Raw genomic sequence first — 25108 nt, 5'->3', positions numbered from 1 at the left:
GTTGGGAACAAGCCTGATTTGTCAAAGACTGTATGGTTGTAAGTCTTGCACTCCGGTCAAAGACCCCACTGGGCAGCGGACGTCTTTTGGGGAGTTATCGCCCTTCACCCCCAAATAAAAGGTAGTGACTTTTAGGGAACCCAAGAATAGGTTTTTCATAAGTAAGAAAACAAGTTCCTTACCTGTAACTGTAGCTCTCCAGTATTGGAAGCTTTCATAGATTCACATGCCTGAATCATTCCCCGTCGTCGAGACGTAGATTCTCATGCCTAAATCATTCCCCGTCGTCGAGACTCCCGTCTCGACGACGGGGAATGATTCAGGCATGTGAATCATTGTGTAAGAGTAAACTAAGACATTAAATGCAGTAGAGGAAATGAAGCTAAGAAAGAGGGGCTCACATCCAGCTCCTTGAGGACGGGGTGCTCCTCGATGCCGGGGAACAGCACCCTCATGGCGTACGTCTTGTAGTCCAGGAAAGGGATCTTCACGCCGTCCATGTTGTTCGTCAGCTCGTTGATGTCGGTCTGAAGCTCGGCAAAAGCTGGAACAGAAATACAACAAATCCTTAACGCAAGCACCCTGATCCAACAGCTTACCACCGAAGAGGCAGTCTGGGCTCGCGAGAGGCGCAGCACATGGCAGCGTTGGCACGGGGCATCATTGCGATTAATTAAGGCAAATAAACAAGAGAAGGCCAGGCATGGGAAGGAAAAAAACAATTTTTACAAAAGGATACGAAGGACGTGCAATGACAGAGGTGAACCTGCACAACCGAAGGCTTTGGAGCCTTGGCTCAGCCCTCTGCTCCATGTCCCACGTGTACTTCACAAGGGCCTGGACACAAGCTGGAGTCTGCTCTGAGCAGCAAACATGACTGCTACGGGCATCTCTGTCTGCTCGCTCCGTCCGGATACTACTCGCACTCTTCTCCCAACTACGATTTCAAGCGTTCCACCACATCCTATTTCCAGGCCTCTCTTACTATTCAAGCCTACCACCCACTCTCCAACCCTCCCCTGGCTACTGCCCAGTGTCCACCCCTCCTCTGGCTGCTGCCCACCCTCCAGCCTCCTCCACTGGCTGCTGCCCACACTGCAGCCCCATCCGCCAGGCTGCTGCCCACACTCCACCCTGTTCGCCAGGCTGCTGCCCACGCTCCACCCCGTCCGCCAGGCTGCTGCCCCCGCTCCACCCCGTCCGCTAGGCTTTTGCCCACACTCCAGCCTCCACCGGCTGCTCGTTCTGTCCCGCTTCCTTACTGCTCTTCACCCTACTAAGACTCCTGTTTTCTACCAGCACCCACTTGCTTCTCTAAGCCCACTCTCCAGCCTCCTCTCTCCCCTCCAGATGAGGGAGTCAGGCCTCCACTCTGTGTCCGCCTAATGCTGGCCCATCGCACGGGGCCTCCACCCTGTGTCCGCCTAATGCTGGCCCATCGCACGGGGCCTTCACCCGGTATCCGCCTCACCTTGTGTCTGCCTCCACCCTGTCTCTGCCTCCTGCTGGCCCATCGCACGCGGCCTCCACCCTGTGTCCGCCTCCTGCTGGCCCATCGCACGGGGTCTCCACCCTGTGTCCGCCTCCTGCTGGCCCATCGCACGGGGTCTCCACCCTGTGTCCGCCTCCTGCTGGACCATCGCACGGGGCCTCTGGCGAGTCTGCCAGGTTAGCTGCACATGAGAGCTGCTCGGCCGGTGCAGCGCCTCCCCGAGGGCTCCTCAGCCCAGTTCAGAGGACTAATGGACTCTCTGTAGTTCCTGCACTGGGGGATTCTGAGTGCTCCTCACTCCTCTGCTCCCTCCTTTCATCTCAGGCCTCTGGAGGGTTGAGACGCCTGTGAGAGAATCACCAACTCAACTGAGGCGCACTTAATGGAGAAAGAAAACAAACAGGGACGAGCTCGAGTGGCTGCATCTCCCTCAGCCATGATACATGCTGTCATCATTGTGGAGAAGTGTGGCTCAATGGTTAGAGCGGCAGACCCTGATGCAGAGGTCTGGCCCAGGACCAGGGTTCAATTCCCGCCTCGGCGGGTCTTGGGCTCAATTTGCTCGGACCTGATCATTCTCGCCTCGGTGCCTATTCCAATCATGAGTCCCACGCTGCGACTCTGGGCAATAGCTTGCTTAATCTCCACAACGGCCCCCACAACGCTAAGGATGCCTGGCTGCACCTGGGGGGTGCCCAGGAGTGGACATTTCACAGGAAAGCCAGGATGGGTTCCACAGCGGTATGAATACAGCACTACGAGACCTCTGGGTAGAAGGCGCTATATAAATACAAACACATTTACATTGACATCTTTACCCACCAGTCCCCCACTCCACCTCCAAGCTGCTTCCATAGGGCTGTGTGACCACAGGCTCCCCCAACCAATGCCACTCCACCTGTGGGGAAACCTCTTCCAGTGCCCACCCAGGTCCTGCTACCTGCTTCTCACACCCCAGGCCCCACAGCTCACCTTCTTTGCACTCCCAGGCCCCACAGCTCACCTTCTTTGCACTCCCAGGCCCCACAGCTCACCTTTCTGTGCACTCCCAGGCCCCACAGCTCGCCTTCTGTGCACTCCCAGGCCCCACAGCTCACCTTCTTTGCACTCCCAGGCCCCACAGCTCACCTTCTTTGCACTCCCAGCCCCCACAGCTCACCTTCTTTGCACTCTCAGGCCCCACAGCTCACCTTCTTTGCACTCCCAGGCCCCACAGCTCACCTTCTTTCCACTCCCAGGCCCCACAGCTCACCTTCTGTGCACTCCCAGGCCCCACAGGTCACCTTCTTTGCACTCCCAGGCCCCACAGCTCACCTTCTTTCCACTCCCAGGCCCCACAGCTCACCTTCTGTGCACTCCCAGGCCCCACAGCTCACCTTCTTTGCACTCCCAGGCCCCACAGCTCACCTTCTTTCCACTCCCAGGCCCCACAGCTCACCTTCTGTGCACTCCCAGGCCCCACAGGTCACCTTCTTTGCACTCCCAGGCCCCTCAGCTCACCTTCTTTGCACTCCCAGGCCCCACAGCTCACCTTCTGTGCACTCCCAGGCCCCTCAGCTCACCTTCTTTGCACTCCCAGGCCCCACAGCTCACCTTCTTTGCACTCCCAGGCCCCTCAGCTCACCTTCTTTGCACTCCCAGGCCCCACAGCTCACCTTCTGTGCACTCCCAGGCCCCACAGGTCACCTTCTTTGCACTCCCAGGCCCCTCAGCTCACCTTCTTTGCACTCCCAGGCCCCACAGCTCACCTTTCTGTGCACTCCCAGGCCCCACAGCTCACCTTCTGTGCACTCCCAGGCCCCACAGCTCACCTTCTTTGCACTCCCAGGCCCCTCAGCTCACCTTCTTTGCACTCCATAGCTCACCTTCTTTGCACTCCCAGGCCCCACAGCTCACCTTCTTTGCACTCCCAGGCCCCACAGCTCACCTTCTTTGCACTCCCAGGCCCCACAGCTCACCTTCTTTGCACTCCCAGGCCCCACAGCTCGCATTCTTTGCACTCCCAGGCCTCACAGCTCACCTTCTTTGCACTCCCAGGCCCCACAGCTCACCTTCTTGCCACTCCCAGGCCCCACAGGTCACCTTCTTTGCACTCCCAGGCCCCGCAGCTCACCTTCTTTGCACTCCCAGGCCCCACAGCTCACCTTTCTGTGCACTCCCAGGCCCCACAGCTCACCTTCTGTGCACTCCCAGGCCCCACAGCTCACCTTCTTTGCACTCCCAGGCCCCTCAGCTCACCTTCTTTGTACTCCATAGCTCACCTTCTTTGCACTCCCAGGCCCCACAGCTCACCTTCTTTGCACTCCCAGGCCCCACAGCTCACCTTCTTTGCACTCCCAGGCCCCACAGCTCGCATTCTTTGCACTCCCAGGCCTCACAGCTCACCTTCTTTGCACTCCCAGGCCCCACAGCTCACCTTCTTTGCACTCCCAGGCCCCACAGCTCACCTTCTTTGCACTCCGAGGCCCCACAGCTCACCTTATTTGCACTCCCAGGCCCCACAGCTCACCTTCTTTGCACTCCCAGGCCCTACAGCTCACCTTCTTTGCACTCCCAGGCCCCACAGCTCACCTTCTTTGCACTCTCAGGCCCCACAGCTCACCTTCTTTGCACTCTCAGGCCCCACAGCTCACCTTCTTTGCACTCCCAGGCCCCTCAGCTCACCTTCTTTGCACTCCCAGGCCCAACAGGTCACCTTCTTTGCACTCCCAGGCCCCACAGCTCACCTTCTTTGCACTCCCAGGCCCCACAGCTCACCTTCTTTGCACTCCCAGGCCCCACAGCTCACCTTCTTTGCACTCTCAGGCCCCACAGCTCACCTTCTTTGCACTCCCAGGCCCCTCAGCTCACCTTCTTTGCACTCTCAGGCCCCACAGCTCACCTTCTTTGCACTCTCAGGCCCCACAGCTCACCTTCTTTGCACTCCCAGGCCCCACGGCTCACCTTCTTTGCACTCCCAGGCCCCACAGCTCACCTTCTTTGCACTCCCAGGCCCCTAAGCTCACCTTCTTTGCACTCCCAGGCCCCACGGCTCACCTTCTTTGCACTCCCAGGCCCCACAGCTCACCTTCTTTGCACTCCCAGGCCCCACAGCTCACCTTCTTTGCACTCCCAGGCCCTACAGCTCACCTTCTTTGCACTCCCAGGCCCCACAGCTCACCTTCTTTGCACTCCCAGGCCCCACAGCTCACCTTCTTTGCACTCTCAGGCCCCACAGCTCACCTTCTTTGCACTCTCAGGCCCCACAGCTCACCTTCTTTGCACTCCCAGGCCCCAAAGCTCACCTTCTTTGCACTCCCAGGCCCCACAGCTCACCTTCTTTGCACTCCCAGGCCCCACAGCTCACCTTCTTTGCACTCCCAGGCCCCACAGCTCACCTTCTTTGCACTCCCAGGCCCCACAGCTCGCCTTCTTTGCACTCCCAGGCCTCACAGCTCACCTTCTTTGCACTCCCAGGCCCCACAGCTCACCTTCTTTGCACTCCCAGGCCCCACAGCTCACCTTCTTTGCACTCCGAGGCCCCACAGCTCACCTTATTTGCACTCCCAGGCCCCACAGCTCACCTTCTTTGCACTCCCAGGCCGTACAGCTCACCTTCTTTGCACTCCCAGGCCCCACAGCTCACCTTCTTTGCACTCTCAGGCCCCACAGCTCACCTTCTTTGCACTCTCAGGCCCCACAGCTCACCTTCTTTGCACTCCCAGGCCCCTCAGCTCACCTTCGTTGCACTCCCAGGCCCAACAGGTCACCTTCTTTGCACTCCCAGGCCCCACAGCTCACCTTCTTTGCACTCCCAGGCCCCACAGCTCACCTTCTTTGCACTCCCAGGCCCCACAGCTCACCTTTCTGTGCACTCCCAGGCCCCACAGCTCACCTTCTTTGCACTCCCAGGCCCCACAGCTCACCTTTCTGTGCACTCCCAGGCCCCACAGCTCACCTTCTTTGCACTCCCAGGCCCCACAGCTCACCTTCTTTGCACTCCCAGGCCCCACAGCTCACCTTCTTTGCACTCTCAGGCCCCACAGCTCACCTTCTTTGCACTCCCAGGCCCCACAGCTCACCTTCTTTGCACTCCCAGGCCCCACAGCTCACCTTCTTTGCACTCCCAGGCCCCACAGCTCGCCTTCTTTGCACTCCCAGGCCTCACAGCTCGCCTTCTTTGCACTCCCAGGCCCCACAGCTCACCTTCTTTGCACTCCCAGGCCCCACAGCTCACCTTCTTTGCACTCCGAGGCCCCACAGCTCACCTTATTTGCACTCCCAGGCCCCACAGCTCACCTTCTTTGCACTCCCAGGCCCTACAGCTCACCTTCTTTGCACTCCCAGGCCCCACAGCTCACCTTCTTTGCACTCTCAGGCCCCACAGCTCACCTTCTTTGCACTCTCAGGCCCCACAGCTCACCTTCTTTGCACTCCCAGGCCCCACAGCTCACCTTCTTTGCACTCCCAGGCCCAACAGGTCACCTTCTTTGCACTCCCAGGCCCCACAGCTCACCTTCTTTGCACTCCCAGGCCCCACAGCTCACCTTCTTTGCACTCCCAGGCCCCACAGCTCACCTTTCTGTGCACTCCCAGGCCCCACAGCTCACCTTCTTTGCACTCCCAGGCCCCACAGCTCACCTTTCTGTGCACTCCCAGGCCCCACAGCTCACCTTCTTTGCACTCCCAGGCCCCACAGCTCACCTTCTTTGCACTCCCAGGCCCCACAGCTCACCTTCTTTGCACTCTCAGGCCCCACAGCTCACCTTCTTTGCACTCCCAGGCCCCTCAGCTCACCTTCTTTGCACTCTCAGGCCCCACAGCTCACCTTCTTTGCACTCTCAGGCCCCACAGCTCACCTTCTTTGCACTCCCAGGCCCCACGGCTCACCTTCTTTGCACTCCCAGGCCCCACAGCTCACCTTCTTTGCACTCCCAGGACCCTAAGCTCACCTTCTTTGCACTCCCAGGCCCCACGGCTCACCTTCTTTGCACTCCCAGGCCCCACAGCTCACCTTCTTTGCACTCCCAGGCCCCACAGCTCACCTTCTTTGCACTCCCAGGTCCTACAGCTCACCTTGTTTGCACTCCCAGGCCCCGCAGCTCACCTTCTTTGCACTCCCAGGCCCCACAGCTCACCTTCTTTGCACTCCAAGGCCACACGGGACTCCAAGTTGTCCATCTGCATCTGCAGGCGCTTGAGTGTGCGGTCAGCGTCCCTCGTCTTGCGCTTGTAGGCAATAAGCACGGCGATGATGGCGAAGAGCAGCAGACCGCCGCCAGCTCCAATGCCAATGATGGCGGGCAGCGTCAGGGCGCTGTCGGCGTAGATGTGCAGCGTGCCCGGCGAGTACTCCAGCCCTCCAACCAAGATCTGAGGAGAGCGGTGCAGAGAAGGTTAATGCGGCTCCATGCAGGCGGATTATATGAGCGAGCGACCATTAGCAGACTATGACCTTTGAAGAGCTCTCGAGGCTGCTGGGACAGACTGAACAACCAATGAGGGGCGGGCAATGAGTCTTGGAAGGGAGAGCCTGAAAAGAGCTCACTGAACAAATGACCCCCACCCTACCAGGAGGTCACTGAGCCAATGACCCCCACCCTTCCAGGAGGTCACTGAGCCAATGACCCCCACCCTTCCAAGAGGTCACTGAGCCAATGACGCCACCCTTAGTGGAGCTCACTGAGCCAATGACCCCCCACCCTTCCAAGAGGTCACTGAGCCAATGACCCCCACCCTTAGAGGAGCTCACTGAGCCAATGACCACCCACCCTTCCAAGAGGTCACTGAGCCAATGACCCCCACCCTTAGAGGAGCTCACTGAGCCAATGACCACCCACCCTTCCAAGAGGTCACTGAGCCAATGACCCCCACCCTTCCAGGAGGCCACTGAGCCAATGACCACCCACCCTTCCAAGAGGTCACTGAGCCAATGACCACCCACCCTTCCAAGAGGTCACTGAGCCAATGACCCCCACCCTTAGAGGAGCTCACTGAGCCAATGACCCCCACCCTTCCAAGAGGCCACTGAGCCAATGACCCCCACCCTTAGAGGAGCTCACTGAGCCAATGACCCCCCACCCTTCCAAGAGGCCACTGAGCCAATGACCCCCACCCTTCCAGGTGGTCACTGAACAAATGAGCCCCACCCTTCCAGGAGGTCACTGAACAAATGAGCCCCACCCTTCGAGGAGTCCACTGAGCCAAAGACCCCCACCCTTAGAGGAGGTCACTGAGCCAATGACCCCCACCCTTAGAGGAGGTCACTGAGCCAATGACCCCCACCCTTCCAGGTGGTCACTGAACAAATGAGCCCCACCCTTCTAGAAAGTAACTGAGCAAACAACCACCTCCCTCTAATACTAAGGAGGAAACTGCTCCTGTCCTCAACTAAATGAGAGGAAGCCGCCACTGCTGCACTTTGTAGAGCGCAAGCCCTCCGGCCCTCAACTAGAATGAGCGCAGCACGTTGTACGAAGGACAACCTTAGTTCATATCATGGAAGGCCTCACTACTGCACCCTGGTCATGAGAGGGGACCTCCCTCATCTCAGACAAGCACTGCCACCTCTCTCTTTCCTTACCCCCTTCCCCCCGTCCCGTGAGGAGGGCGGCCCACCAGGAGGGAGCAAGGTCTGCATCTTTCAGGAGCCCACAGAGGGCCTGGGCATCAGACTCACGCCTCTAACTAGTAGCATGAGTCTAGTGTTTGACAAGGAAGGAGCCCTAGGTAGAGCCGGCCCATGAATAGTACCGCAGACCAAGATGTGAAAAGTATCGCGCCCTCTCCTTGGCACATGACCAGCCATCGACGGGCAGTTACTGACAGGTAATGCAATGGTGGGGCACGCTGAAAAGTGCGCATGTGCAAAAAACACTATTTTGTGGAGGAGATGGTTTGCATATTTAATGTAGAGAACAAAACATACTGGGGTGCTTTTTCTAACGTCCAGTAAATGGCCACCGGCTGCTGCTGCAGAGAGGGGGACGAAGAACTCTGTTCACCTGCCAGCATCGAGCAGATCTGAGGTTCCTGGCGGAGGGATGGGGGGGCACGGCAGGGTGTTTTGGGGGGATGCACAGCTGGAAGTCTTGGAAGACTTATGCATGGAGCAATAGGAAGACCCTCAAGTGTAAGACAGCTGTAGGGCAGTCAGTGGGAGAAGAACCTACAACTGGAACAAGAACACAGAGGAGATGTGAACAAGGGGGTGGTGCAGAGGGGAAATGGAGCCCTCCCAGGGCATAGCCTAGGGGTAGAGGAAGGGTAGGAGGGAGACCACCAGAAGAGCAAGGAGGAGCAGTAGGCGCTTCGCCTGGAGTCGAAGCACTGCCAGCAGGGTTCATGGCCCAACAGGCCTAAGGCAGCGGAGAGATAAGGCTGAAAGGATATAGGTCAGTCAGAGGCTCATGGAGCCAGAAAGATGCAAGAGCTGACTGTAGAGAGAAGCTATCGAAAGCAAAGCTGACTGTGAAATCAGTAGGCTGAAAGAGAGGGTGTGAGGAGGGGAGATCATACAGTCCGAGGGCTCTGTAGTCTGGTTTTGTAGTGCAAGTACAACCGGCGCTGCGAAGGATTAGAGGATGAGCCAGAGAAAAAGGGAGAGTGGCCGAAAAGAGTGGAAGGGAAGTTCAAGACCCTGGACGTGACGTCTGGAGGTTTTATTAGACGATGGGTGAGAGGACTGAAATATGAAAGGGACAACTTGATGGATTAGGGAACAAAATCTGCTTTTTCTCATGGTTCCCACCCATCCCTGCCAGATACTACAGGCATTATGACACTGGGCCATATGTATCAAGCAAAATTGCAATCGCAAATGCCGAAATTCTCAAAATTTCAGCGTTTGCGATCGCAATTTTGCTCTGTGGTATGTATGAGGCAAATCTGCGTGCAAAATAAGGAATCGCAAATTTTACGATTCCTTAAATGCAATGTAAGAAGCACCAAAAAAGTGCAATTTGGCCTTAAGGAATCGCAAATTACCAACTTCAAGTTGGTGGTAATTTGTGATTTCTTTGAAAAATGCACTTTTTTACATTTTTTTAAAGTGCAATGTGAAGCACATACATACCCTTAGGGCATGTATGTGCGCCACACGTGCACCCCTGCTTAATTCAGGGGTGCAACAGGGTGTCATTTTGACACCCTTGCACCTTTGAAATTGCATTCTCAATTTGCGATTCTCTAATTGCTAATCACAAATTGAGAATGTCTTCCCATTAATTCTTATGGGCCTCTAGGCCCATAGGAATGAATCGGGAGGTATTCCTTAATTGTGAATTGCAATTTGAGATTCGCAATTAAGGAATATGTAGGATTCGCAAAATGTATTGCAAATCCTACATACATAGCATTTTGCGATTCTCAAATAGCGATTCGCAAACAATCACTAATTGAGAATCGCAAATGCGGATTTTGACACATATGGCCCTCTATACATTGATAAACAACTCACTGGTGTTTCTCAATCCACCTTTTTCTTTCATAACATCAAGAGACATTATAAAACTGGTCATGGGTGCTTGTCAAGGAGTGTAAAGGGCTGTGTTTAGTTATTCGTCCACAGGGGCACAGCCTTCCTGTTCTTTCCATCAGAGTTGCAGTTTGGCTTTTAGAAAACCTCACAGGGGCCAGCGGACAGCTTCAGAGCGATCTCCACTGAAGTGTAAGACCAGAGGACCAGGACGTAACTTGGTCGGTACGACACGAGGGGTCTTGCAAGGCAGTGGAAAGAGAGAGGAGTGCGAATTGTTAGGGGTATTTAAAACACAATAGTTTTCAAACTGACCAAGTTTTAAGGCTGAGATGAGAAGGGGAGTGTGTGCAGGTAAACATCTAGGGTGAAATCCAACAGACACCTCAGCATACCCGACTGAAAGCACCTGTACCCAAATATTTACTATAGCCTTATAGACCGCGGTAGCGGGCTATACCGGCCATTAAAGGCCCTGGCTCGGGCCATTAACCCTTTCACTGAGGCGACAATTCCGCCGCAGCGCTAAGGGGAGGGGGGGGGCGCGGCGCTCCGACGCTTGTGACAGAACCGCTCCGTCACACCCCTCGGGTGGGCTGTGCTTGTGACGGAGCGGTTCCGTCACGGCCCCGCCCGCTCAATAGAACGCGCCGCGCAGGCACGGCGAGCGGCCCGTGACGGAAACGCTCCATCACCAGCACAGCCCACCTGAGGGGCGTGACAGAGCGGTTCCGTCACAAGCATGGGAGGGGTTAACAAGGGAGAGGGACTTTAATAGCCGGTATAGCCCAGCTACGAAGGGCTATAAAGCTATTAGAGCATTCTGCCTCTAAAGGGCAGAATGTTCTAACAAATAAAACAAAGCCTTCAGGGTGGGCGAGGGGATTGGAATCCCCTCCGGCTCCCTGAAGCCTTTGTTTATTTATTTATTTATTTATTTATTTATTCAAAGTTTTATATAGCGCGAACAAGATCTTTACAGATATCAGAGCGCTTCACAATGACAAGGTAGGGGCAGTAGGAATGAGCAGAGGTAGTGGGAACAATGTAGTAGTCACCAACATGAAAGGATCATAATAACATACATAAAACATATCAATATACAGTCAGGTAAACAAGTAATATGAGACGGCACAAGTCATTGATCCCAATACAGAGGTGTTCAGGTACAACTTGGGTGTGTGGAAGGCTTATACCAGTGTTTTAGTATAGTCATCAAGTAGAGGTATAGTGCCAAAGGACAAGGTGAGCATTGACACAAGGCAATGTGGAGTCTCTGATCCACCACCTATAAGGTTCAGGAGATCTTGGCCAGAAGGATGGTTTTCACCTCTTTCTTGAAGAGTGCAGTGGAGGAGATACGCCTTGTTTCAGGAGGGAGCGCATTCCAGATCCTGGGTGCCATTCCTGAGAAGGAGCGCTTGTAGGTTTTCTCTTTCCGGAATCTACGGGGTTTCAGGAGTAGATTTTTTGAGCTTCTATTGGATCTCGGACCTCCTGATATAGACAACTTTTGAGCGAGGTAGTTGGGTGCATTGTGGTGCACGGCCGCGTGTGTCATAACTGCAATTTTTAGTTGTATTCTGGCTTCAAAAGGCAGCCATTTTAGGGACTTTAAGTCTGGGGAAATATGCGAGTGTTTCTTGAGCCAGTAATGAGTCTCGCGGCAGCGTTCAGGGCGGCTCTTAAGGGTGCTGTTGTGGATAGCGGGAGTCCGCTGAGGGCCACAATTCCGTAGTCTATTCGAGGGATGACTAACGCTTGTACAGCAGTTTTGAAGTCTTCAGCAGGGAGGAAGGGTTTGATTTTCCTCAGTGTGTTGATTTGGAAATTCGCTGTTTTTGTGGCTTTGCTGACGTGCTGCTGCATGTTGAGCTTGGCATCCAGTGTGATGCCCAGGGATTTCGCTGAGTCCACGATGGTGGGTTGGACATTGAGTGCTGTTAGGTTGTTGAGCCATGTTTGGGTGGTGGAAATTTTCGCCGGGGGTGAGATGAGAAGGAACTCAGTTTTCAGAGCATTTAGTTTGAGGTGATTATCGGCTAGCCAAGATTGAGTGTTAATAAGCGTGGAATTCAGTTGTTTGATATCTTCCGGGGATTGAAGCTTTAGGTACAGTTGTGTGTCGTCGGCGTACATATGGAATTGGACATTGGAAGCTTGGAGCAAGGTGGCGAGCGGTTCCATGACGAGGTTGAACAGTGTGGGGGAGAGGGAGGATCCTTGTGGAACACCAAGATCTGCAGGCACAGGTGCAGATAGCACATTGTCGATCTTGAACTTCTGAGTCCGGTTGTGCAGGAAGGACGAAAACCATTTGAGAACCGTTCCCGATAGACCCATTCTAGTGCTTAGCAGCTCCAGCAAGTTCTCATGTTTGACCGTGTCAAATGCTGACGAGAGGTCAAGAAGGATGAGGAGGCAGGACTCATTGCGATCAAGAATTTGGAGGGCGTCATCAATTATGTGTGTCATAGCTGTTTCCGTGCTATGTTTCGCTCGGAAGCCTGATTGATGAGAGTTGAGGAGGTCAAATTGGTCAATGTGTCTTGTTAGTTGGAGTTGGACACATTTCTCCAGCAGTTTGGCCAGGGTGGGGATATTGGTGATGGGCCGGTAATTGTTTAGGTCAGACGGATCGGCTGTAGGTTTCTTGAGTATAGGCGTGACTTGCCCCACCTTGAGGGCGTCTGGAATGAGGCCTTGTTGCAAGGAGCAGTTGATTATTTTGGTCCAGAGAGGGAGGAGCAAGGGGATGAAGTCTTTTACAGCATTAGCAGGTAGGGGGTCTGTGAGGTGATTAGAGGGCTTCAGGGTGCAGAGCAGTTTGTGTATTGTTGCTTCCGAGTAGGTATCGAAGTACAGCCAAGATGCCATGTTTTTAGGTTGAGTGTTAGCCATTCTGGTGTGGTTGGGGAATCGGCCTACATCCAAGATGAGGTCATTTCTTATGTTGTCAGTCTTTAGCTTAAAGAAAGCAGAGAAGTCTTCACAGTGTGGGGTGTCACTTGTTGTGCTATTTGATTGTAAGGGTTGTGCCTTTGTTTGGGTCTTGATTAGTTCGAACAGTTTTCTTGGCCTGTTTTTTGCTTGGTCCAACTGGCGGCTGAAGAAGTCCAACTTTGTGCGCTTTATTTTCCTGAAGTAGGCATTTCTCTTGTTTTTAAGCCTTTTGAGGTGCAATGCTGAAGGGTCCGCTCTCCAGGTGCGCTCTGCCATTCGCATCGAACGCCTGTCGTCATTGAGTCTGTCGTCATACCAGGGGTTAGAAGTTTTGGTGGAGACTCTCTTCAGTTGCAGTGGGGCGACTTCATTGACTAATGTATTCATAGATTCAAGGTAGTGGTCAGTCAGTGATTGAACATCCGAGGCACCTGAAGGGGGAAGGAGGAGATTGCCGATGTGGGGAGGCAGGGTAGAGGGGTTGAGATTCTTCATGTCCCTTTTCCATGTTTTGGCTTTGATTGGTTGAGCCGGGTTAGGTTTAACTTTTTCAATGATAAAGAAGGTGATAATGTGGTGATCTGACCAGTCGCAGGGTAGAATCGTCTCCAGTTGTGTAGAATTCTCTTTGGCAATGATGAGATCAAGTATCGCGCCTTTGTCGTGTGTTGGTCTATCGCATATTTGGGTGAGGTCAAGCGCATTAAGGAAAGTTTTGAGACTATTCACCACTGTGTCTTTCTGATCGTTCCAGTGGAGATTGAAGTCACCCAGGTAGACTTGGGTGGTCTGCCGACCGGCATTGGAAGTGATCATGTCCATGAGTTGTTGGGTGAATATGAGATTGTCACCAGGCGGGTGATAGATGAGATGTAAAGCACAAACTTGTTTGCCCTCGCTGGTGACGTCGAGGCAGAGGAGTTCACAGGAGGAGAGGGAGGGGGAGGGGATTTTAGTAACGGAGAGGTTGCTTCTAAAAATGCATGCTATTCCCCCGCCCGTCTTGTCCGAAGACCTGTCTAGCCTAATGATGTGATAGTTGGGGGGGACTAGTATGTCCATAATCGGGGTAGAGGCTTCAGTGAGCCAAGTTTCTGTTAGAATGGCTAGGTCCAGATCCCTAGCTGAGACGAGATCAGCGATGTCGGAGGAGTGTCTCTGGGCCGATCTGCAGTTGAGTAGGATGCATTTGAGTTTGGGGGAGAGAAGGGTGGTCGAGCTTTCTAGAGTGAGGGGAACTTTTCTGAGGTTGTTAGGGACGGAGCCTCTGTTGTTGAGTGTTGGGAGCCTCAGAGGGTTTGTGAGAATTGTGGGTATGGGGATGTGCGGGCTGGATATGCGTTTTACCGGACCTGGGCCGTAAGAGCTTAGGAGAGAGCATAGGTCGCGGTCCGACAAAGGGTTGGGGACACGGCGGGGGCGGTGGGAGTTGTTGCGAACGGGGATAGTCGGCCAGCGTGGATGTCGTTTGAGGCGAGGGTATGTAGGGCGGGTGCGTCCTTTGTAGGGTAGAGGGAAGATGGGAGGTGGTCTGGGCTGTGATGAGAGAAGGTCTTTGATTGCGTGGACATCTTTTTTGATTTGTAGAATATCCTCTTTCACTTGTTGTAGGGTGGGTAAAGTCAGGTCAGGGGGTGCATTGGGGATGGCGTAGGTGGTGAGAGCCATTGGTGAATGGTTGTGTAGTGAGCTGGAAAGCGGGCAGGGGATCGATGGGGGGGGTATACTAGCGATGTTGGGATGTTCTGCAGTGCAAATGGGTGAGATGGCATTCAAAGAGTGGGCGTGTTTGTAGGCGGGGGGTGTGGGTGAAGTAGGCGGTGAATGCGGTGGATGGGAGGCATAGGTGGTGCCGTCAGTGGGAGCCGGTGCCGGTGAGTGGAAGAGTGAGTGAAGGCTGAAGACAGTGGGGGAGACCGGAGGGTAGTGAGGGCTAAGAATAGGTGGTGGGAGAGAGGGGGATGCTAAGGTAGGGGAGGTGGTATGTTCTGTGTGTGTTGTTGGGAGGGTGTGAGTGTCGTGGGTGGGAGTGGGGAGGGAGCAGGGGGGGGGAAAGGTGTCTGCCGTGGGGGGTATGGGAGGGGGGGGGTGGGTAGACTCCGAGTGGTGATGTTGTCATAAGGTGGCGTGATGTGGGTGAGAGTTGTTCTGTCAGGTGTGGGAGTGTCGTGGGTGAGAGTGGGGAGGGAGCTGGGGGGGGGGAGAGGCGTCTGTCGTGGGGGGGAGCGGAGGGGGGGTGGATAAACTCCGAGCGGTGGTGTGTTCAGGTGACGTGTTGCGGGTGGGGGTTGTTATGTCAGGGAGGAGAGGGATAGGGGGGATGTGAGTGGGGGTAAAAGGGGTCATGTTAGAGGGGCAGTTAGTATAAGAGGTGGCGACATTTGTGTCTGTCCTTGGGGAGTGTGGGGCGTTGACGGCAAGTGGGCCATTTACTGGAGTGCTGGGGGTGTCTGTCCTTGGGGAGTGTGGGGTGTTAACAGCAGGTGGGCCATTTACTGGGGTGCTGGGGGTAGAGGTGTAGTAGGTGGTGGCTGCGAGGTCAGGGGGGATAGTGCTGGTGGAGATCTGGGTGGGGGTCCGCATATTGGAGAGGTGCTCTTTGAACTTGGGGAACAGGTTGTCTAGTAGTTCCAGGTTCTTGTCCGTGGATTGAATTAGGATAATCCCGTTGTTGTAGATAGTAATGGAAGTCCTGCCAGGGAAGAGGTGGGAAGGTGTGATAGAGAGAGTTAGGCCATGAGTTGTTTTCCTGGTGGAGGAGACGGTGAGTAGGGTTAGGAACGCTTTTCTCCATTGGGCTCTGCGTGAGGTGTAGAAGATGATATCGGTATTCAGGGCTCCATTGCCCGGTGAGAAATAGGTGTCGGCAAAGGGTGTTTCAGGGTGCGACCTCATGAAGTTATGTTTAAAACGTTTAGTGGCTTTTTTGGTGAGGGTGGAAGGGTAGTTAATTCTAAAAGTGTGCTTGCCGCTGCGCTCCATTTTAGAGGCTGTAATGTTGGGTGTAGGAGCTAGGGCGTCCTCAGTGACACTAGTGAGCATCCAAAAGAGATATGAGGTAGCGTCCAAAAGACATATGAGGTAGTATGTATCTAAATCTAAATCACAGTATCTAAATACAATAATCACAATCAGACTCAGCAGTCGATGTAAACATAATCAGGGTCAAAATCTAGATACAACAATCACAATCAGACTCAAAATACAACGAAAACAGGATGTAGGAAGTGGTAATTGGTGCAGTCCAAGGAGAGGCGTGGAATGGGTTCACCTCACCGCAAAGGATGGAGACAGAAATATGTGAAGGGAGATTGACGTAGAATAGGCATAAGAATACCAGTAGTAATAATACAGGTATGAGGTAGCATAGTAATAATAATAATAAAAGTATGAGGTAGCAGTTGGTGCAGTACTGAGATAGAGGAAGAGGGGTGCAGCTTATAGCAGTGTATAGTCTAGAGGTGTAATATTAGTGATACACTAGTACCAGATACAGGTATACAGAGTGAAGAGATATGTAGTTTTTAGTAGTATGAGGCAGTTAACGGTGCAATAATATATTGAGAGTGCAAGGGGTGTAATATACATAAGGGGTATAATATTAATGATATACCAGGTCAAAGTATATATACATAATACATGTGCAAAAGAGAAGCAGCAGGGGTCAGAGATGCCCCCCGTGAGCAGCCAGAAATATATGAGGTATCCGTCAGTGCATTAAGTACATGTAGAGGTATAATACTACAATAAATGGTAGACAATCAGTACTTGAGATTAGGAGAGAGGAGAGATGGGGGCCAGAGCCACAGCCAGAGCTGTGAGCAAAGAAGCATTGGAAGGTTGGAGCTCCAGGCTTCTACACCAGCCATTATAAGCCGGAGCACTCCATTGTTTTCAATGGAGCTCCCAACATTCCAATGTTCTAATACAGAATACATTTTTTTGGAGGGGTGTGGAACACCCCTGGATCTACGCCCCTGCAAAGGACACCAGACCAGTTAAGGTGAGACCAGTGCTGGTATTGCATGGGCGGGAATCACTGTGAATGGGATAGACAAGGGCAGCCTAATGTTGTATATGACCAATGCCTTTCAACTCGCCACGCACGAAGCCTCGTCGCCATGCAGTAAGCTGGGGATTAACTCAAGGTGAAGAATCAGAATAAGGGTGCACCTCCCCCACCACCCAACCTCTGCTAGCTATCCAATGGAGTCCAGATGGAAGCTTGCATTTGCCCAAGCCTAGGTCTGCTATCTGTCGCTTGCGAGACTAGGGCACAGACCCCCCCGAAGTGCTGGAGGGTGTGCAAGTGGGCGCTGCTGTTCACCACCGGAGCGAAGACGAATGAGGCTCCCAAGAGACAGACCCCAGCACGATGTCTGACCACAGGGAATGGATGACCAGGCTTGCACACCTGTAAGCTGCAGTACTTGGCGGTGGACGAGAGACGTGTAACCCACCCCAACCAAGATTGACATGGCATGCTTTGCTCTATGAAGGGGTCAGTAACCCACCTTGACCAAGCCTGGCATGCTTTGCTCTATAAAGGGGTCGGAAACCCACCTTGACCAAGCCTGGCATGCTTCGCTCTATAAAGGGGTCGGAAACCCACCTTGACCAAGCCTGGCATGCTTCGCTCTATAAAGGGGTCAGTGTCAACTGATCGCAGGGTCGCTCGCCGGGCCATAACAGGGCGCCCAGAAGACTAGCCTCTCTTGTGCAGCTGACCAGTTGTGTAACTAGTCTGGCACTGGAGTTACTGGAACCGGTTGGATGTTAGGTTGTAACTGGAAAGTGAGTGACCGGTGGGTGCTCGTGTGGTCGGCGCGATCCAGGTTTACGGCAACGGGTACAAGGGAAAAGAGAGAGTCGAAGAATGCATGGTCACTCGCCAGTGGAGTCGTTACACGACACCCGTCAGGAAGTGCAGTCGGCCATCCTCCATCGTTTTTGGTTTTGGGAAGTCCTGTCGGGAGGGATCCAACGTCGGGAGGTAAGGACTTTGGGGGAGTTGCGGTGAGGCGTTAACAAGCATGTAAACAAGAGAGGAAGTGGTTCTAAACTCCTTAACCGCTACGCAATTCCACTACAGGAGTTTTATTGAGTGGGCGGGGCCGCGTTGGCCAATGGACATGCACAGCACTACCGAGGTAGTGCTCGCGACGGCCGCTGCCCGACACGCGCACGCAATGGATTAACCTGTGGTCCAGGTACCCCGGGGGTCCGCAAAGCCTACTCAGAGGGTCCGCGACTACTTAGAAAATTAAATAATATTAACATATTGGTGAAGTATGCATAAATAAAAAAAAACAAGATGCTGAAAAGTGAATTTTACAATGTTCTGTAAATGCGAACGAGTTCAAATGGGGGCTAAAAATGTAATTAGCGTCCTCAGATGGATTCGCGGGAAGAGTGCGAGTGCATCAGACAGAATATAGTATGGACGAGAGGCCTCAACCGAACTTAGAAAAGCTGCAACCTTCCCATTAAAATTGCCATTTTCTTTATATCTGTTTGTGAAATAAACAAAACATATCATAATTTCTGTATTTGTTTGATGACTAATTGTTTCTGCATTTCAAATCTTCAACAATGCTTAGGCCATGTCCCCGGCTTCCAGTAATGGCTCTTTTGGGTCCCCTGGTTCGAATAATGATTCTGTGGGGGCCCTGGGTTCCAGTAATGGCTCTTGTGGGTCCCCTGGTTCGAATAATGATTCTGTGGGGGCCCTGGGTTCCAGTAATGGCTCTTTGGGGTCCCCTGGTTCGAATAATGATTCTGTGGGGGCCCTGGGTTCCAGTAATGGCTCTTTGGGGTCCCCTGGTTCGAATAATGATTCTGTGGGGGCCCTGGGTTCCAGTAATGGCTCTTTGGGGTCCCCTGGTTCGAATAATGATTCTGGGGGGGCACTGGGTTCCAGCAATGATTAAGTGGGGGTTCCCAGACGTCCAGAGGTTAAGAACCCCTGGTCTATAGGGAAGAGTCTCTGGGGTGGGAGGTAGAAAAGAAGGTAAGGTCGGGTGAATGGGCAGTCTGGGGGGGGGGGGGGTCGTCGTGCACGGTTCCTTCTTGTTGCACCCTCTGTGCGGGGGGCGAGGATCTGGCCCCCCTCGGTCGGATACCGTCGGGATGGGGGGCAGGGGGAGCTCTCGCCCCTCTCCGCTGCTGAACGGACACGGACGGAGTGAGGGGGGCTCCAGCCCCCGTTTCCAGGGCTGTTTCTCGCCTCCTCCGCTGCGGACATGTTTTCGCCGGATGAACACATCAACAAGAGCCAGGCTGGAGGACACGGTCTCCATGGCAACCCATCACCTGGGGTGCGGGGGGGGCACCGAGGCTGGCGCGGAACTCTCCTCCTCGGCTGCAAACAAGGGGGCTGGGAGAGGGCGGCTGCGCGCTCCCGCGGACGGGATGCATGTACACATACGAGACAAGTACCAGTGGGATCATCAGATGTGTGCACTGTCGTGAGAGGTGCGTGTGTGCACCATGAGAGCACGCTGCATGGATGTGGCATTCATGGCTGGCGGGCTGTGTGCGCGCTCCCGCGGCAGGGACATGTATGTACACATATAAGACAGGTACCAGTCGGGCGTGTGTACTGTCGTGAAAGGTGCGTGTGTATTGTGCGTGTGCCCGGAGAGCACGCACTGCGAGACGCTGCATGGAGGTGGCATGCAGGGCTGTGTGCGCGCTCCCGCGGCAGTGACATATGCAGATATGAGACAGGTACCATTCGGATGTGTGTACTGTCGTGAGAGGTGCGTGTGTAAACCTCGACAGCACGCCGTGTGAGACGCTGCATGGACTTTGCATGCAGGGCTGGCGGGATGTGTGCGCGCTCCCGCGGCAGGGACATGTATGTACACATATGAGACAGGTACCAGGTGTATTGTGCGTGTGCCCGGAGAGCGCGCCCTTCAGGGCTGGCGGCCGCCGCCTCTCAAGAAACACAAATACGTCCCGTATTCGTGTTCTGACAGTCTGGGAAGGCCCCGAAATGGGACTTAAATTAAAAATAAAAATCACGTCCAATCCCCAGATCAATCATTTCATTTGCTGTTTAAACTATATTAAAAGGGAGAACATGCCGCTTTATATGGTTTTCCCATTCGTTTTATCGGTGTTGACGTAAAAATACTGGTCATACCAGTAAAATAATGGGCATGTGGCAACTGTTTCTAACTGGGCTTAATTTATAAAAGGCATAAGTGCCAGGGCCCTCGTCAGGCCTGCACCACCCACTGCCACCACCAGCAGACACTAACCACCACACTCCCGCAAGAGTGACAATTCAGACTATTTTATTCCAGTCCCCCAAAGTTATAAGAATAGCCTGGGCGGCAGGGATCAGCTATTATTATTGCATATTAAATTAATTATAAACTGTTGTTGTGCTCATCTCTAAGCTAGACACACAGCGCCACCCTGTGGCAGACTGCCATAAATGTGGACGTTGACAAGTTCAAGTGCCGAGCTCCAGAAGCCACCGGCTCAAATTAATCGCTGCTGCTATGCAAGGGCTGTGTGAGTGAACTGAGAAGAGAGGGGTCTGGAATGTGTTTGTGCGCGAGTTGGTTGCCCAGAGAGTGTCTGCAAACGCAACTAGTAACAAGCATTGGCAACTCCTACAGGTTTCTCTCTGCCAATGCTTTCTGGCCTCCACAGTTGGCTTTCATGACAGATGTTGTCAGGAGTCTTACTCAACCTGGTAGCCTTTGCAGATAGCAAGCAGGGGAGAGGAGTTGGTCTAACGGCTAGAGCGGTCGACCTCGAATCTGGGGAACAGGGTTTGAGTTTCGGCAATGACGCTGAACATCCTGTGATTCTGGGCAAATCACATACCCCCAGATTCATCAAAGTCCTGTTTTGCGAGTCCTTAATAGCGATTTTTAAGGAATCGCTATTAAAGACTCGCAAAACGGGATGCATGTAGAAATCGCAATATTTTTTGCGATTTCTACTGCTTCCTTATTTGCGATTCGCTAATTGCTAATCGCAAATAAGGAATGGCTTTCCCATTCATTCCTATGGGCCTAAAGGCCCATAGGAATGAATGGGGAGTCATTCCTTATTTGCGATTAGCAATTAGCGATTAGCAAATAAGGAAGCGATTTCAAGGGTGCCAGGGTGTCCAAAGGACACCCTGTAGCACCCCTGAAATGGTAATGTACACTGGTTTTGCGCACATACAACTTAGAAAAATGCACTAAAGCGAATTTTTGTAAGTTTTTTTTTTTTTAAAGACCTTTATTTGTCAGCAAGGAAATACAAACATGGGCCTACAACCATTCCGGCCGGCCGCTAATTAAATCGGAAATAGAGCAATACATTATAGAGAAAGACAGCGGCACGGAAATCAAAGTCTGAAGAGCGTCCAGGATAGAACACACGCATAAACTCACAATGTGAGAACAAGGATCCAAGAAGGTCCATTTTACAACAAAGAAAAATAAAATTAAAATAAAAATCAATGCCGTACAGTCATACACGCTCCTACGATAGCGAACAAAAAGCAGAAAACCCGCCAGCAGTGCAAATGCATTCGAAATAGTGAGGGGTAGGGCTGTTGGGTCAGGATAGTTATAAAAAACACATACAGTTCGGTACGAGCTATGCCCCATCCCTCTAAGCAAACACACTGTAGGAAACATAAAAGACGACGACATCGAAAAGGAAAGACAAAGGGCCATAAAGACAAAGAAAGGACAAATTAACAATCCCATCCCCCTACCCTCCACCCTGCACCCCTGCAGAAGGTTACGGCCTACCCCCCCCCAGCAGCGTGCCTGTCGCCCTAATTAAGAAACCCGAAATATAGAGAAGAAGAGAGAAAAAAGAAGAAAAAATGTTGGAGAAGGGCCATCGACCGGGCCACCCGGCACTCCCCACACCGCGTGCAATAATCGTCAGACAGCAATGGTAGAAGGACTACAAAAACAAGTAATCATGTATAGCACAATCAATTATACCCCCGCTGAGTGTCCCTTAAATCACCGTCAAACAACAATAAGTCCCACCATGTCCCAAAAGATCTCACCCCTGGCCTCTTCTAGCCATAGTACCAATGTACATCTCGCTCGCAATCGGCATACAAAATAGCATGAAGGGTTCAAATGTTCCAGGAGGATCGGGAAGTGTCGTTGCTCCATAGGACGTTAGCCACCAGTACCCCGCTGAAGACGTACGGCGGAAGTCTGTCTGTATCAATATCAACACCAATAACAACCTCCAATTCGAACACAGTTGCGCCAGCCATGGAAAGGGAATCACACGATGCGGCAAGCGCTGAAACACCGCCGGGGCAGCCCAAAACACGGATCGACATCGTTCTGTCACTCGCCAAGCAGACAAGGGCTTCAATGAGTCAATCACATGTGCAACAGATGCACCCACAGCAGTCTCTTGAACCAAGGCTATCACTGACTCTACGGACTTAAACGTAGCGGAGGCATTCGTCAGTGGCACAGAGACGGGCAGATCGGCGCCTACACGAGAATGAACCAAGCCAACGTGGAATGGCGGAGCAACAACAATGGCGGCCATCCTTCTTCCCAGGTCCCAGGCCTGCCGGATCAGGGTCATTTGCAGGGTTGTTAATGCAGCCAATACATACCTGGACGTGGGCTCTTTCTCATGATGCCAACCCCCGGGTCTCTCTTGTACAGCGGTTTCTCTGCCCGGAGGAAGGGTGCGGAAAAGGGTGTCATCCGCCATCTTAGCCGTTACGGCCTCCTCCTTCTCCATCGCACCTCAGGACCGGGCCTCACACCAGGATGTAACAGGATTCACAGGAGGACCCCAAAAGTCAAAGCAGGCATCTCGACGGAGGGTCACCAAAGGGCTAAACAAATTCTCTTCCGCTCCCCGGGAGGCACCCGTCAGTCCCGGGAGAAGTTGTTAATGCCCGGCATCACACCGAGGGGGGGCCGAGTACCATGGTTTCCCTCCGGTCCTGCTGTGTCGCACTTCCCGCAGAGCAATCTGCTATTCGGAGGAGGTCGACACTGTCACCTTTGGCCAGCAGATCTCAGGTTCCCTCCGACCGACCCCCCTCCGCAGCCAGAGGCCGCTATTGTCGCAGTCGCGGCCGGATATTCCTCTCACTCGAGATCCCGGTCCCGGCACAATGAAGGCCGCCACACAGTCGGGGGCATTTCTTCGGGTCTACCGCACGGAGAAGCCTCAGGAGCAGACGGTAAGTGAACGGTGTCCTTCGCCTACTTAGATATGCAATTCCTGCACCGGATAATTGGCAGGATATATGTGCGGGGTGAGGGGGCTCACGGAGCCGAGCGTTTATGCAGCCATCTCGGTCGCCATCTTGGCTCCTCCCCATTTTGTTAAAGTTTTTGCTATTTACCACGTAGTTAGACTTTGCGGTAAATAGCGGCCACAGATTGCGAATTCGCAATTTTAAAATGGTTCATGAATTGCATTTAAGGAATCTCAAATTGAGATTCCTTAAATGCAATTATTCGCAATTTAGCGATTTCTGGAATTGCAAATTTTGCATTTGGGATGATGAATCCCAAATGCAAAAATAGCGCTCGCAAAGGGCCGGATTCTCAGAATCTGGCCCTTTGCGAGCCGATTTTGGCTTGATGAATCTGGCTGATAATCTCCCTGTGCCTAACAAAAATGAATGTGTCCTCATGTAACACAACTGGTGCTCATGTAAAGCGCTCTGAAACCCGATACGGGTCAAGTTCGCGCTATATAAAACTCTGGAAATAAAATATATATCATGCTGCGTCACGCAACATGCCGGCCATTTTGAAAATATAGAAAATAGGATTGATAATGCTTTCTACCCCACTATTGGCTTCACAGAACAAAAGGATACATCATTGGCAAAGCCAACAGCACGGCCAGCATGGCGTTGGACAGAGGTGGCGCGGAGTGCTTGCCAGTATTTAATGAAGAACTGAGCACTATGGGGTGGGTCACAGGAACAACGGATGAGCGGGGAAGTGGGGAGCAGCTAAAAGCTGCCAACGAGTGGCAGAAATGAGCAAGGAGAGGCAGGGCCTAAACAGAGGGAGAAGGTAGACAAAAAAAGGCAAGCAGGACTTTCAGGGGTTGGAGAAGCAACGGTGGGCGAGCAACAGAGACACCTGGGAGACCGGCGAGCAACAAAGACACCTGGGAGACCGGCGCGTGAAGGGGGAAGCAGCACAGAGCTATAAACCCATGGACACCCGTGGAGTGCCGAGAGGAAATAAATGCACTTCCCTGAATGTAAGCAGTAAAAGGATACAAGTTACTACTTTAAAGGATGGCAAAGAGGCCATGCTCCAGGGGAAGAAGAGGGGAAAAAGAGAGCGAATAAGAAGCGAGCAAATGAGACTAACAAGCAAGTCAACCAATGACATGCGATGGACGACCCAAAGCTCAAACTGCCAAGCCAGGTCCTTCCTGGACCTGAAACAAACATCCTGGGACCGATTTTGGGGCATCACCCCTCATCTGCCAGGATAGCTTGAATCCAGTAGTGCAGTGAGCACGAGACCCACGCCTGGGCATACCTGGCGCACTTACGGAAACAAATGCAAAAGAACAAAATGATGGACAGAATGTTGAACAATGCAAACATTCTGCCCCAGTCACAAGGATCTGGGCCTAAATTCATCGTTTTTTTTTCTCACCAAGCCACCCAAGTTTAGACCCAGCCATATGCAAATCAGTCTTGACCCAGGCCTTGAGATGTGCGTGCTAGGGAGAACAGACACAGATTGTGAGATCACAGAGTTGGAAAAAAGACCAGATAAAGACTAAGTTGACAACCCTAGAGTGCAGACCAGACTCAGGTAATGAGATGACAGGACAGGGATTTAGACTGAACAGACCCTGAGACTGACAGTACTAGAGGAGAACAGGAAGTGATGCACTAGAGTGTACACCAGATGGAGGCGATGACCCAGCGCTGGACAAGAGACCAGATACAGGGCAGGACCAGATGGACAGCGCAGCAGAAGATGCAGACTTCGACCACGATATGTCACCACTGGAGCAACATCGGACTGGTAAACTTGGAGTACGGAGGCGAGAATACGTCTCTGCGACTGCGGCATCTCCACGCCTCTCCCTGCTCTCTTCAGATACAGTCGGGGCGCGTTTCCCTCTAAACTCCCCTAAAACAGCCTGCCTTCTCCATGCTTTCCTCCCACACCCTACAGCGTAATGGCACATACAGCTACCCCTAAAACAACCCCTTT

At 52.9% G+C, this 25108-nt stretch overlaps 1 protein-coding gene across 1 annotated transcript in view; it reads right to left on the bottom strand.

Annotated features, from left to right (window-relative positions):
* PLXNA3 (plexin A3) overlaps window positions 1–25108 on the bottom strand; it is a 560833-nt gene that overhangs the window by 49025 nt on the left and 486700 nt on the right. The window contains exons 20-21 of the mRNA XM_078664651.1: window positions 6610–6844; window positions 402–544 (exon numbers count right to left, since the gene is read on the bottom strand). Of these exons, the coding sequence (XP_078520777.1) occupies window positions 402–544; window positions 6610–6844 (378 nt within the window). The remainder of the gene's footprint in view (window positions 1–401; window positions 545–6609; window positions 6845–25108) is intronic.

Source organism: Lissotriton helveticus, chromosome 10 (genome assembly GCF_964261635.1).
Source record: "Lissotriton helveticus chromosome 10, aLisHel1.1, whole genome shotgun sequence".
Taxonomy (NCBI): Eukaryota; Metazoa; Chordata; class Amphibia; order Caudata; family Salamandridae; genus Lissotriton; species Lissotriton helveticus.
This window is presented reverse-complemented; position numbering and strand designations above follow the sequence as displayed.